The sequence below is a fragment of the Egretta garzetta genome, unplaced genomic scaffold (genome assembly GCF_000687185.1).
Source record: "Egretta garzetta isolate BGI_Z169 unplaced genomic scaffold, ASM68718v1 scaffold224, whole genome shotgun sequence".
NCBI lineage: Eukaryota > Metazoa > Chordata > Aves > Pelecaniformes > Ardeidae > Egretta > Egretta garzetta.
Window position 1 is genome coordinate 441395 of NW_009259530.1, and position 12391 is coordinate 453785.

General features: G+C 52.6%; 1 protein-coding gene across 2 annotated transcripts in view; it reads left to right on the forward strand.

Annotated features, from left to right (window-relative positions):
• Window positions 1–12391, forward strand: part of SLC4A4 (solute carrier family 4 member 4) — a 152161-nt gene that overhangs the window by 139179 nt on the left and 591 nt on the right. Inside the window, exons 20-24 of one of the 2 annotated variants that reach the window (XM_035893112.1) lie at window positions 1256–1324; window positions 3005–3178; window positions 5947–6108; window positions 9376–9472; window positions 11553–11596. In XM_035893112.1, coding sequence (XP_035749005.1) covers window positions 1256–1324; window positions 3005–3178; window positions 5947–6108; window positions 9376–9472; window positions 11553–11596 — 546 coding nt within the window. Of the gene's footprint in view, window positions 1–1255; window positions 1325–3004; window positions 3179–5946; window positions 6109–9375; window positions 9473–11552; window positions 11633–12391 lie in introns of those variants that run through there. The other variant, XM_009637579.1, reaches the window with a different exon arrangement.

The following is a 12391-nucleotide window of genomic DNA, read 5'->3' on the forward strand; positions in this document are numbered from 1 at the left end:
GTGTCGCTTCAGGGGGCACCCCCCCGTCACTGCACGAAGCCTTTCCTGCGGTGCCGGCTGAGCTCCTGCCGTCCCTCTTGGGTTCCAACGAGGCACACAGAGGCCATGGTTGGGCTGCCGCGCCCGAGTGTTCCTGATGGTGTCACGCCACGCTGGCCACGCGCCGTTTCGCGGAGCACTTGCCCCTCTCGGCAGCCACGCGGTGGCTTTGGCCGTTGAGGAAGGCTTTGTGCTGTGGGCCAGGGGGGCAGGTACTCGTCCTGGGGAGCGTGTGTGGTGTTGCCTTATCCTCCCTCACTTCCGAAGGAAGATGTCCCCGGTGGCAGGACCAGCGATGAAGGAATGGGCAGCGCTTAGCACGAGGGGGAGCAGAAATTGGTGTTTGGCAGGATGGTTCTTGGCAGCAAAGAAAGTAACTCACGGTCCGGTGTTTGGGAGTGGTTACGCGTTAATGTGGGCGTAAGATGGAGCGGTCAGAGGTTGGGGTGGTGTGACTGTCAGGGCTGAGGTGGGACTCTAGAGCCTTTCTGGATGGATTTCCTCAGCTTACTGAGCTGGACGTGCCACAGGATCATGGAATCATGGAATGGTTTGGGTTGGAAGGGACCCCCAGAGGTCACCCAGCCCAACCCCCCTGCAGGAGCAGGGACACCTTGAACCACATCAGGTTGCTCACAGCCCCATCCAACCTGGCCTGGAATGTTCCCAGGGATGGGGCCTCCACCCTCTCTCTGGGCAACCCCTGCCAGGGTTTCACCACCCTCACTGGAAAGAATTTCTTCCTTAGATCCAGTCTAAACCTTCCCTGCTTCAGTTTAAAACCATTAGCCCTTGGCATGTCAGCTTGCTGCCTTTTCTTCTTCTTCTCTACCTTCTGCTTCTAGCCTCATCAGGAACCAAGAGGCCAGAAGCAGTTTGAAGCTTACCGCGACACATTCACCCTGCCTCTTCCTTAATTTGCTGACTGCGGGGCACTGGCTGCCTCCGTGCCCTTTGGTCCTTGGCGAGGCATCCAAGCCCTGGGAGAGCTCAGGGCTCGCTGGGCCCCTGCCCTGCTCCTCAGTGATTGCACACGTGTTCCTGGGGCTCTCCAGACCCAGCAGAAGGATTGCTCACATTATTACTCTGCCCTGCCCACCCCTGGGTGCAATTAAGGGTTGGTGACAGCCTCGGAGCTCTGTCCCCCCCGCATGTTAACAGTGCAGTGTCTATGGGGTGGTTGTTGACTCTGTTTCTCCTGCTCTTCCTCCCGCAGTTCATTCCCATGCCCGTGCTCTACGGCGTCTTCCTCTACATGGGCGTCGCTTCCCTCAACGGTGTGCAGGTGAGTCCCCCCCGCAGACCTGCTCCGGAGGATGGCAATCATTAACCAGCCCGGGGTTTCCTTCACGACCCTCCAGCCTTTCCCTTCTCCTTCACCTCCTCCTTTTCCTTCCCAAGAAACGCGGCAAGGGTAGCAACTGTTGGCAAGCGTTGCGGTAGGCTGGCCATCCTGAGACGGAGACCGGCAGGAGTGATCCGCTCGGTGGGAGAGCAGCCCGGTCTGGGCCCCACAAGCCATGGGGCATGCTTTGTGAAGGCAGGGGGGCCCTCCTCCCCCCCGGCCGCCCCGCTGTGCCCAGGGCAGCAGAGACCCCAGGCTCGCCCCCAGGGTGGTTCGCGTCCTCTGCCGGGGCATCTTGTCGCAGCCGGTTGATGGCGTTGGGGTTATTCTGCGCTGTTAACGAGCAGGAACATTGCTGTTTGCCGGGGAGGGGAAGCCAAGCCCACGTCTTTGTCATTGAGGAAATACTACGCAAGGAGCCTCTCGCCCGGCGCGGCGCCGGCCGTTGACCCCCGCAGGCTGGAAGGGGGTTTGTTGCTTTCTGGCACCCTGTTAATTGGGGCCTTTCTTCTTAGCGCTTGGTTGTGCTCTAAGGGGAAAAGACTGCCTGTTCTGTGGGCACCATGAGAATTTCCTCGGCCATTCTTTGAAACGGCCCCGGCTTCCATTCACCGGTGTGGGATCAAGTCTGGCCCGGGCAGCGGGCAGCCAGCCCGCCGTCGGGCAGGGGACAAGGGGGGGATTGTAGTGCTTGCCCCCGGGGCTGGTTCCCCGGCAGGGATTTCCTCTGCCTCCCAGCCCAGGTGGCCAGGGGACCAGGCAGCTTGTTCTCAAGGATGTTTTTCACTCCATGAGAAATCACAGTTTTGGTTGAACTCCAAGTCCCATCCGGCCCAGCACAGGGCAAGGGACGCTGCCAGGAAAGCTGCCCGTCTTCCTCTTGGTTAGGTGCCTTTCTGTTCTCCAGCAACGCGGCGCCTGCCCTCACCTCTGCTGACTTCTGCTCTCAATTTATTGAGGGGGAAAAAAAAAAAACCAAAACCTTGCTTTTAAATGCTGAATGTCTTCCCTTGGCCAGAGCGGGGCAGGGCAGGGTGGCAGAAGTGACCCAGAGCTTGGTGCTGGCCAGATTTTGGGCATTCCTCTTGGTTTCTCTGTTTTGTGGGTAACCAAGTGCTCCCTTCAAGAGAAAATTCCCCGTGGCCACAGCCGCAGCAGATCAGGCCCATTCTTTCGAAGCCAGCGGAGCAATTTGCACTGATGCCTTCGTTCCTCGGTTCACACATCGATCCCCAGAGCTCTTCAAAATAGAGGAACGCCAAGGCCTTGCTTCGAGAGGTGCTTTGCTCCTCTGCTGAGCTGCCCACTATAGCGTAGACCTAGGACCTTCTCTTGGGACGACCGAGTTACCGTGCTTAGCCCAGGTCAGCCAGGACAGAGGAGCTGTGCTGGGTTTTCCACCGGGTTTCTTTTACGGAGGGGAAGCAAGCTGAGTCAAGGTCACGTTTCCTAGTGGAGTAACGCTTTTGTATCTCTTTTCTTATAGAATCATAGAATGTTTAGGGTTGGAAGGGACCCCTAGAGGTCATCTAGTCCAACCCCCCTGCAGGGAGCAGGGACACTGCTAACTTTTTGTGTATCCTGGGTTTCGTTTACATGTCCGTTTCTCTTCCTTTCCAGTTCATGGATCGTCTGAAGCTGCTCCTGATGCCTCTAAAACACCAGCCTGACTTCATCTACCTGCGCCACGTCCCGCTGCGCAGGGTCCATCTGTTCACCTTCCTGCAGGTGGTGTGCCTGGCCCTCCTCTGGATCCTCAAGTCAACCGTGGCTGCTATCATATTCCCTGTCATGGTAGGTGACGGCTTCACATCCCTCCCTGCGGCAGCCTGCACCTTCCACGCGTGCTCGTGCCCTCCCAAAATCCAGCCTTTCCTGGTCGAAACCCTCGCTCGGGGCTTGCCTCCATTCATGGCACTGATCTAGGACTGCACGGGGTCAGTGTTGCCGTGGCTGCCTTGGCATAAATCCTCTAGAGGAAAACGAGCCTGGGAAGTTAATTTTTTTCCAGAAAGGTGTAGTTATTTTGACTGTTCCTGGCTGCCAAGGCTGGATTTGCTGTGTTTTCTCCTTGAGCTGCATGAACGAGTGAGTGGTGCATAGTTTTCCTTTTTTAGTCCACACTAAGAACCGTGTAGAACATCTCTCCCTTGCTTTTAAATAGCACAAATTGACATCACCAAGAGTGAGGCTCGCTGCCCAGAGGTGTGCCAAATGGAAGGAAAAGGATTAGCTAAATCGAGGGCAAAAAAAGGTCTTTTTCCTTCAACTAGAGTAAAGAGACCATAATGTTGAGTCCCGTGTTTCACGTCGGAATCATAGAATCGTTTAGGTTGGGCAAGACCTTTAAGATCATCAAGTCCAAAAGGAGGGTGGAAGTTTGTAGGATGCACGCCCTCTTTTTAGTAATGCCTATCAGAGTCGCGTTAAAACTTCTTTTGGATGTTGGGGAGATAAAATGTTCATCACACGGAAGAACTGCTGCTTAAATATAAGCCGTGCAGTCTGAGTCAGTATTCCCGCCTTGAGGAAGGGGGACAGCGAAGCAGCTTTCTGTGCATTTAAGTGGTTGCTAGAGCTATAGATGCGATCAGGCATTTCTGCCAAATAGAAACCAGGTGATAGTTAAGGGGAGGTTATGTGTACGCTTTGCCTCAGGCAGCGAAACCTGTGCCCGTGGATCCTAAATAGAGCACGGCGTAGATCCTGCTCCAGCCCCGTGCCTGACCTGGAGCTCAGCTGGGAACTGCTGGGAGGAAGGTGGCCACAGGGCCAGATGGATCGAGCGTGGATCCAGCCGGACCATCGCTGCACCCACAGAGATTGTGCCGAGCCGGGGCTCTGGCTTGACAGTGGGTCAGGCTGCTGAAAAGTCAAAGCTTTACGAAAAGTCAAAGCTTTACGAAAAGTCGAAGCTTTACGAAAAGTCGAAGCTTTACGAAAAGTCGAAGCTTTACGAAAAGTCGAAGCTTTACGAAAAGTCGAAGCTTTACGAAAAGTCGAAGCTTTACGAAAAGTCGAAGCTTTACGAAAAGTCGAAGCTTTACGAAAAGTCGAAGCTTTACGAAAAGTCAAAGCTTTACGAAAAGTCAAAGCTTTACAAAAAGTCAAAGCTTTAAGAAATCTGGGCCCAACGTCACCTAGTTTCAGTTTTACAGACAAGTAGAATTTTGGTTGTGGGTGCAGGTATGAACTGCAGTGCTTATTTAAGGGAGAGGAGGAGGGAAAGCAGAAAACAGGACAAGGACAAGCATTTGTTCTCTGATGCTGGTGAGGTGGGAAGAGAAAAGATGACGCAAGTAAAAAAAAAAAATGCTCCAAATGTTCTTGCTGGGACACATGCTCATGTATAAAGGTGTTAAAAGTCAGCAGTTCCCACAGACATGCCGTGCCGTTGCGGTTTTATGGCTGTGTTGTACTGCTCTTGAAAGCTGAATCCGCCATCTGGATGCTCTTTGCCCATAGAAGAGAGAACCTGAGTGAACCCTGAGTCTGCTGAAGTTTGTTGTAGAGGTGCAAACTCAGGGAGGGTGCAAGCACGGCTTAGACGAGGCTGGATCTGATGACAAAACCTCCGTTATTTGCACTCATGAACAAAAGACTGTAGACGTCCTGTTGGTGAAGATCCAGCCAACAGCCAAACCTCTGTTTATTGGAAGGCAAAGCACTTGTCATACAGAAGTACTTCACAACGCGATAGTCAGGGGGTCTGCATGGCATCTTCCCACCCCCTGAGTAATTTCTCACTTCTGTAATTGCATCTTAAGTTACACAAGTGAGAGCTTGAGGTCCTTTCCTGAGAATCGTTTGCGCCATTGATCATCATTGCTCACAACAAACTCCATCCTCGAGGCAGTCTTCAGTTGTCAGGAATGGGTTATACCTTTCAGCAGCCAAGTCGAGCTTTCCCTCTGTCGGTGTACCCTTTGGCAAAGCCTAAGTCTGATCTGGGCAGGCACCCGGTGGCGGTGTTGAACCCAGCGTTGGTGTAAACACCTGCTTCAGGCACGTCCCTTCTTCTCTCCCCGGTGCCTTCAATTGCAGTCTTGCACAGAAAAAGCTTTTCCTCCAGTTCCGTGCGGCCACAAGCCCGGTAAACTTGATTCCACAAACTCTCGAGGGCACAGTTTGGCCCTTGTCTGATTTCTAAAGTGCTCTTACATCCGGGGAAGTGGTGAGAAAAAAGTCAAGGCAATTACTCAGGCTGCCCCTGTGAACCTGCAGGCGTAGGCTGAATCCAAAAATAACTGAAAATACTCATTTTCTGTCGCTGTTATTCTGCCTGGTGCCTGTCAGCTGGATGTTAACGATGGCTCTTCAGGGCTATTAAGTGATTAGATAATTTTTTCTCTTCGTTGCTCCTGTTTATTCTGACATGAAGCAGTCGCGGCTCAGGCTTCCAAGCTGCCAGAGAGATCCCGGGTGTCCACCTGGTTCTCTGTGCGTTCATTTACAACCAGGATTAAAGCCTGTGGGCTGGAGAAGCAGCATCGCGAGCAACGCCCGGGGCGTTCCCAGGGAAAGGTAAGATGTGACTGAGAAGTCCCTCTCTGCCGTTTCAGATCCTGGCGCTTGTAGCGGTCAGAAAAGCCATGGACTACCTCTTCTCCCAGCATGACTTAAGCTTTCTCGACGACGTCATTCCAGAAAAGGACAAGAAAAAGAAAGAGGACGAGAAGAAGAAGAAGAAGAAGAAGGGCAGCGTGGACAGCGACAATGACGATGTAAGGAGCGTTCTGCTCTTGTTGAATCACTCGATTCTAGCTCACTAATCCCAGGGGACGCTCCATGCCCCATCCCAGCTCCAGGGCTGGGGACTTCCCAGCCTTTTTTGAAGCCGACCAGCTCAGGCTTTTTGCTGCGGCAGCAAGTCGGCCCCAAACAAAACTTCTTTTCTACATTGCCTTCCCTCTTGCAGACGTCAGCAGCCGTGGTAGGTGGTACTTGCATTGCCCAGAATGAAATCACACTGCCCACGAGAGCGCTAGAGCCCTGCTGAGCTGTCCTGCCCTTTGCTAGAATGCCTCCCGTCACCCTGCCTCATTCCTCCCTCCCTCCTCTGCCTCTCTCCCCCGGCAGTGTCTTTCACATTTTAGGAGGAGAATGGTTTTCACCAGCAGCTCCGTTACTCCTGGTTTTCCCTTTTTTTTTTTTTTCTTTTTCTTTTTTTTTAATATGTTTGTTAATTACTCCTTTTAAAAGCACAAAAAGATGTGACTTGTCACATCGCAGGGAGGACGGCTTTCTCTTGATCAAACTCCTCACCTCCATATTTCCAAAGCCTACGTGCCCTTCCGCCCTACACTCTTTGGTACCCTCAGGTGGCAGCAAGCCCTCAAATAGGGCAACGTGGCTGCTGATGGCATCGCTAAGCACGGTGACCCGACTAGACCAGCTGCACGTGCCTTAGACCTCTCCATTTTTTTAACCACGTATATAATAAGAAGAAATGTGGTCCTCGTGGCTTTCAGCATCCTCCTAGCCAGACCTAGCGTCAACTCAAACCCTACGCATTTCCATCGAATCCTAGAATCGTTTCGGTTGGAAGGAGCGCTGAACGCGCTGTAGCTCAAGGGTGGGAGGACAGAAGAGGCAACCTCAGTCCTGGCGGAGGGCACGCTCGAGTCCTTAATGCGACACCTCTGCAGATCAGGGTTAGAGGCAGCAAAGCCAGGCTCTTCCGCTGAGAAAACACGGGCAGGCCTTCCCGTAAAGAACAGGGGCTGCCTGAAGGAGAGGGAGCCGGGAATGCCGTAGGTGAGGGCGCGGAGCTGTGGGAGGTGTAGCCTGGACCCGTGCCCAGTTAAATTGAGCTGAAGCCCAGCTGGCAGGACGGGCTCTCCTTTCAGACAGCGAGCTCCCCTTTCCCGTCATTCCTCCGCTCCCCGGGAGGCCAAGGGTTTCCTCCGGCAGGTAACTCGGTGCAAACCGAAACGAGAGAAAAGGCCCTCCTGTAGGTAGCGAGCAGTCAGCGAAGGTTTGGCTCCATCCCCTCCTCCCAGCTGATTCGAACCCAGCAGGGTCGTTTCCCGAGCCACGGCCCCCCTATCTCCAGTAGGTTTTAAGCTCTCTCCTCTCTTCTCAGGCTTTTCCTGAATTCCAGGTACAGTAATTGATCTAACGGGTAAGAGAATTTATGCAAAATGTTGGTTCTTAACTCTTGTTGGTTTTTTTCCAGCGCTCGCTTTAACCACCTTCCTGACCGTAAAGCACTCGGCGTTGTCGGTTTGATGATTTTCACCCTTTCCCTTCCAGAAATGTACCCCCCATCCCCCCCAAGTTAGTCCTGTGGGACCGGGTGGTCTTAGATGAACGGGTACGGCAAAACCCGGCATGAGGGGGACCACTCTCAGCACCAGCTAGGTCTCGCCTAAAGTTCGGGGCGGGGGGGGCGTTGCTAGCGATCAGGGCCAGTGGAAAAGGAGCTGCACAGAAAGATTTTCCATAATCTCATTGTTTTCCCCTCCAGCTTGCCTTTCCAAAGTATGAATGAATGCAATTAATGGCTGCATTTGTCTCGTGAAAATGCGCGCACCTTGGTTTTCTCCTGATTTCATGTCAAAAAACGCAGGATCCAAGAATTTTTTTAAAATTTTTTTTCTAAAAACCTTGGGCCGATATGTTTAGTTCCAGGGGCTGAAGTGCTGTGTCATGGTCTCTGCTCCCTTTCGGGGCGTTTTTGCCAACTGCAGGTGCTCTCTCCATCTCCCCGTTGGTTTTAGGTGGGGAGGTTTAAAGCAGACCCTGAGCCCCAGCACCGCTGTTCCGCAGACCCCTGACGTTTCCGAGTCAGCGCTGGCACGGAGATGTCCCGGAGAGGTTACCCAGGGCTCTGCTCGCAGCCCGGCCACGCGCCCGTGGGGGTGTTGGGACGGCTTACGGCCTCCCTGCTCTTCCGTAGAGCCGCCTTTACTCGGGCTACGCTTATCCCTCAGCATCCTAAACACGCTCCCGAGGAAGCGGTTTGCTGTTGGAGTGCAAAATCCTGCAGCTGTGTTAACAAATCATTTAAAAAACAGAAAGCCAGGGAGGGGGATTCTCTGGCCCCCATAACGTTGGACTTGAAGGTCTCCCTCCCTCCCCGCAGCGTTACGCTCAGCGCCGTGCCTCTCCGGGAATAAAGATGTGGTAGCATTTCTGGCAAATGCCATCTTCCCTCCCATGCCCGGTTAGGCGATATCAGCCTTGCCGTGGTGATGAGAAGTTACTTTTATTTTAAAAAAAGCGAAAGAATTCCGAGTACCTCCTGCTGAGCGTACGCGGGGGGGGTTGCTGAAGCCAGTGGGGTGCAAGTCGTGCCGGTGCCCGAATGACGGCGCGTGGCTTTCCACGCTGCTTGTGCCTCTTCTTGCCCAGGTTGCTGTTCCTCCCGCCTGGCTGGCAGGACCGAATTCTTCGCAGGGCCCTGGGTTGGATGAGCTATTTCAATCGAGGGGCGTTTGAGCCTGCCTTTGCCTCGACGTAACGAGAAGGGGGCGTTGGGACGGTCCAGCTCAAGGAGCCTCTGCCGATCCATGCCTGGCCCTCCTGCTCCTCGTAGAGCACTCGGGAAGAAGGAAGGGGTTTTACCGAAACCGCGGCAGGATGGAAGGGTTGGATGGGCTCGCCCAGAAGCCAATGCCCCGCTGCTTCTGCCCACCAACACATTTTCCGTCTCTATTTCCTGCGGCCAACTCCAGGCTGAATTGGATGGGGTCTTACGAAGCAGAGGGCAAAGGAGGTGGGGAGGAGGGGAGGGGGGAAGGCGACAGCCGCCCAGGATCATTCCTGCCATCTGCTTCACTTCCGCAGCGCCAAGGAAAAGCGGGGTGCAGTGGGGAACCAGTGGAAACCAGCAGGCGACCAAGCGGGATGATGCTGCTTTATTTCTTTCGTCTTTTCTTTTCCTCCTTCCTACAGAAACTATACGAAGGATAATTTTAATTGGTGGGAGACGATAAGAGAGCGAGCAGCGAAACTATTCTAAGACCTTTTACACGTTTCTTTCACAGTCTGACTGCCCCTACTCAGAAAAAGTCCCAAGTATTAAAATACCAATGGACATCATGGAGCAGGAACCCTTCCTAAGTGGTAGCAAACCTGCCGACAGTGAGTAGAACTCTTGCATGCCTGCTTCACTCTGACTTGCAGTACAAAAATATAGAGAGATATATATTTAGAGTGATTTTTTTAAAAAAAAACAAAACCTTTCCTATTACTTGAAGTACTTTTCTTGTTCTTTTTTTTTTTCTCCTTTTTAACTTCCAGGCCTCTGATTTATGCCAGATTTGGGGTTTGTGAGCTTTTTTTTTTTTATTTTGCTTGTTATAAAAATTGTTGTTCCTTCTGGTGCCTCCAGCTTAAGCGCTTTTATCCGGCTGCTAACAGGTCTCTGGCCTCTCACTCACTCTCTCCTCCTCTTTTTCTCTGCCTTTTCCCCTTTTGCGTTGCCTCTGCTGATGCTTTGATTTATTTTTTTCCCCCTGAGCCCAGTGTTCTGGACTTGCAGCGTGTCTAAACTGCATCGCTGTCCGGTTGCTGTTTGTTTTCCTTAGGTGCCAAAAAATCAGCGCTGCAAAGAGCAGTTCAGGGGGTCGTTGATGCGCGTCGCGCGTTACGCCGACGCAGGGGTGATCAGTTGAGCAGTAACGTGTTTCCCTTCTTAGGTGGTTTGCTTTTGTGCTGTTCTGGTCCTTTTTGATTGACATTCGTACCCATAATTGGCTAGGATGACCTTCATTTTCAGTCGCTCTGACTTTCCATAGTGTAAGGCAGGATATACATATTTATTTTTATATATATATTTAAGGGAAGAATCGGGAATAACAACCGGCCTCGGCTTTTTTTTGCCTTTGTGCTGACTTTTCAAAATGCTACGAGCAACGGGTGCCATCGGGAGATAACCGCGGTGTTTGGTGGTGGGGCGGGAGGGGAGAAGTGCGAAGGGTAGCGATGAATTAGTACGGCCATGGGGCTGGTCATTTCTGGGAGTAGGACCTAAACCCACAGATCTGCTTAACTTAAACCAGCACTTGAGTTTAAGAGCTGGTACCCGAGTCCGGTGCCTTTCAGTGGCATTTGGATACCTTGGGCAATGCTAAGCCTTGCTCTCCGGTTCTTAGACACGGAGCACTCAGGGATTGGCCTTGTAAAGCAAAGCCCAAGAGAAAGACACATTTCCCCGCCTAATTTAGATGTTCTCAGTGGTTTGCCGATAAGGAAAAGGCAAGGAGGGAAAAGCCCTGATGTACTAAAACCAGCTTGCATCCTCAACATGGTTACACAGGATTTTATGATCAGGCGCCCTGTCTTCATAGAATCGTCGCATCGTTGAGGTTGGAAAAGCCCTTTAAGATCCCCAAGCCCAACTGTTCCCCTAACCCTGCCATCCCACCACTAAACCCTGGCCCTAGAGTTTAGCCTAAAATGTTTTCAAAGATGTTTTCAACATCTTGAAGGCTGAAACAGTGAAGGACAAGTTAATTCTGCCGCAAGCCTGTTTGCTGGAATGGCCTTTGGGACCGCGCAGGGTAAATCCCCCACGAGCCGAGCAGTAGGTGGTTGGCGTATTTGTACGTTTTTATAATCCAGTAATCGACTTGTTATTTAATGAGAAACAACACCAAAAAAAAGAAAAAAGAACAGGCCCTTGGAGTAGAAGGAGGTAGCTGGAATGCAGCAACACTGTGGTCTTGTCCTTGAACATAACGGTGTTCTGTGATTGGAAGTGTGTTAGCAATACTTGTAATATCAGCTTTGCCCCAGCAATAGGAGCAGGATTATGATGATGATGATGATGATTATCAGAGAGAGCACTTGCCCCCACTGGGTCGGGAGAGGCAAGCCCCTTACAGGCAGCCAGCCACCGAATTTCTGGCAGGGAGCCTGGGTGCGCAGGGGGACTGAGAAGGTGTGGATGCCAGGTAAGTGCCCGAGCCTAAGGGTGGCGAAAGCCTCGGGCAACGGAGCCTTTTGCTCGGGTGGGCAGCGCAAGGGGGCTCATCCCAGAGGGGAGAGAGAAAAATGGAGCGGTTTTATTTGTGAGCCATGAGATTTGTCTGGCAGGCAGGCAGCGGTAAAAACCACATTGCTAAGTAGATGAGAGTGCCCTGGAGAGACTGAGGCTGGGCTTGAGAAGCCATCGGTGCTGCGGGCAGTGCCCAACAGGGCTTTCTTCCCTCCCCAACAGGAGAAAAATCACCAACATTCCTTGAACGCCATACGTCGTGCTGATACGATTCCTTTCCTTCAGTCGCACGCCATGCCAAGGTAAGCACCCAAAAAAGGCGCTTGAGAAGGGGTCCTCAAAGGCGTCGCCGCTGCCCCTCGGTGTGCCGAATGTCGTTGAGGCACGGTTTCTGTCCCCCGTAGGAAACTCTTAGAAAGCAATTTGAGAAAATGCCCTGAGAGGGGGTTGCAGCATCCCAAGGTGATCAGCGACACGGCCGTAGGGTGCTTGGGTGGGGAGGGACTGGAGGGCCGCGCTGGCCTCGGTTAGACCCCGTGGCTGGCCTGGGCTCTGCACTGGCAGAAAGACACAGAGCAGCCGGGAGGAGTCTAGAAAACACGTCTACAGCGGGGAAATGAAATGAGTTGAGAGTGTTTCATCCGGTTCGAGCCTCGATTCATTTTCTCCAGTCTGTTGTGTAATCATTCTGTGGTGCTCCACCTCTTCGTATTGGCATCACAGAACCATTTTGGTTGGAAAAGACCCTTCAGATCATCAAGTCCAACTATTCCCCTTGCACTGCCAAAAAATAAGCCTTTAAAAAGACATAAATAAATGAAAGACACAGAGTGAGCACAACGCACTGTTACGCTTCCCTTCATCCACATAAGAGGCTGCCGCAAAGAAGGAAGCGCTGCGTTTTCCCATGCCTGGGGTGGAAAATGGATTAAGTGATAACCTCAGATTGCACCAGGGAAGAGTGGGAACAATTTCCCAGAGCTCGGCCCCTTGGGGCCACCTCCCAGCAGCAGGAGCCGGGCCCAGACCACGGCAGCAGCAGTCCCCTGGCAGGGCAGGGC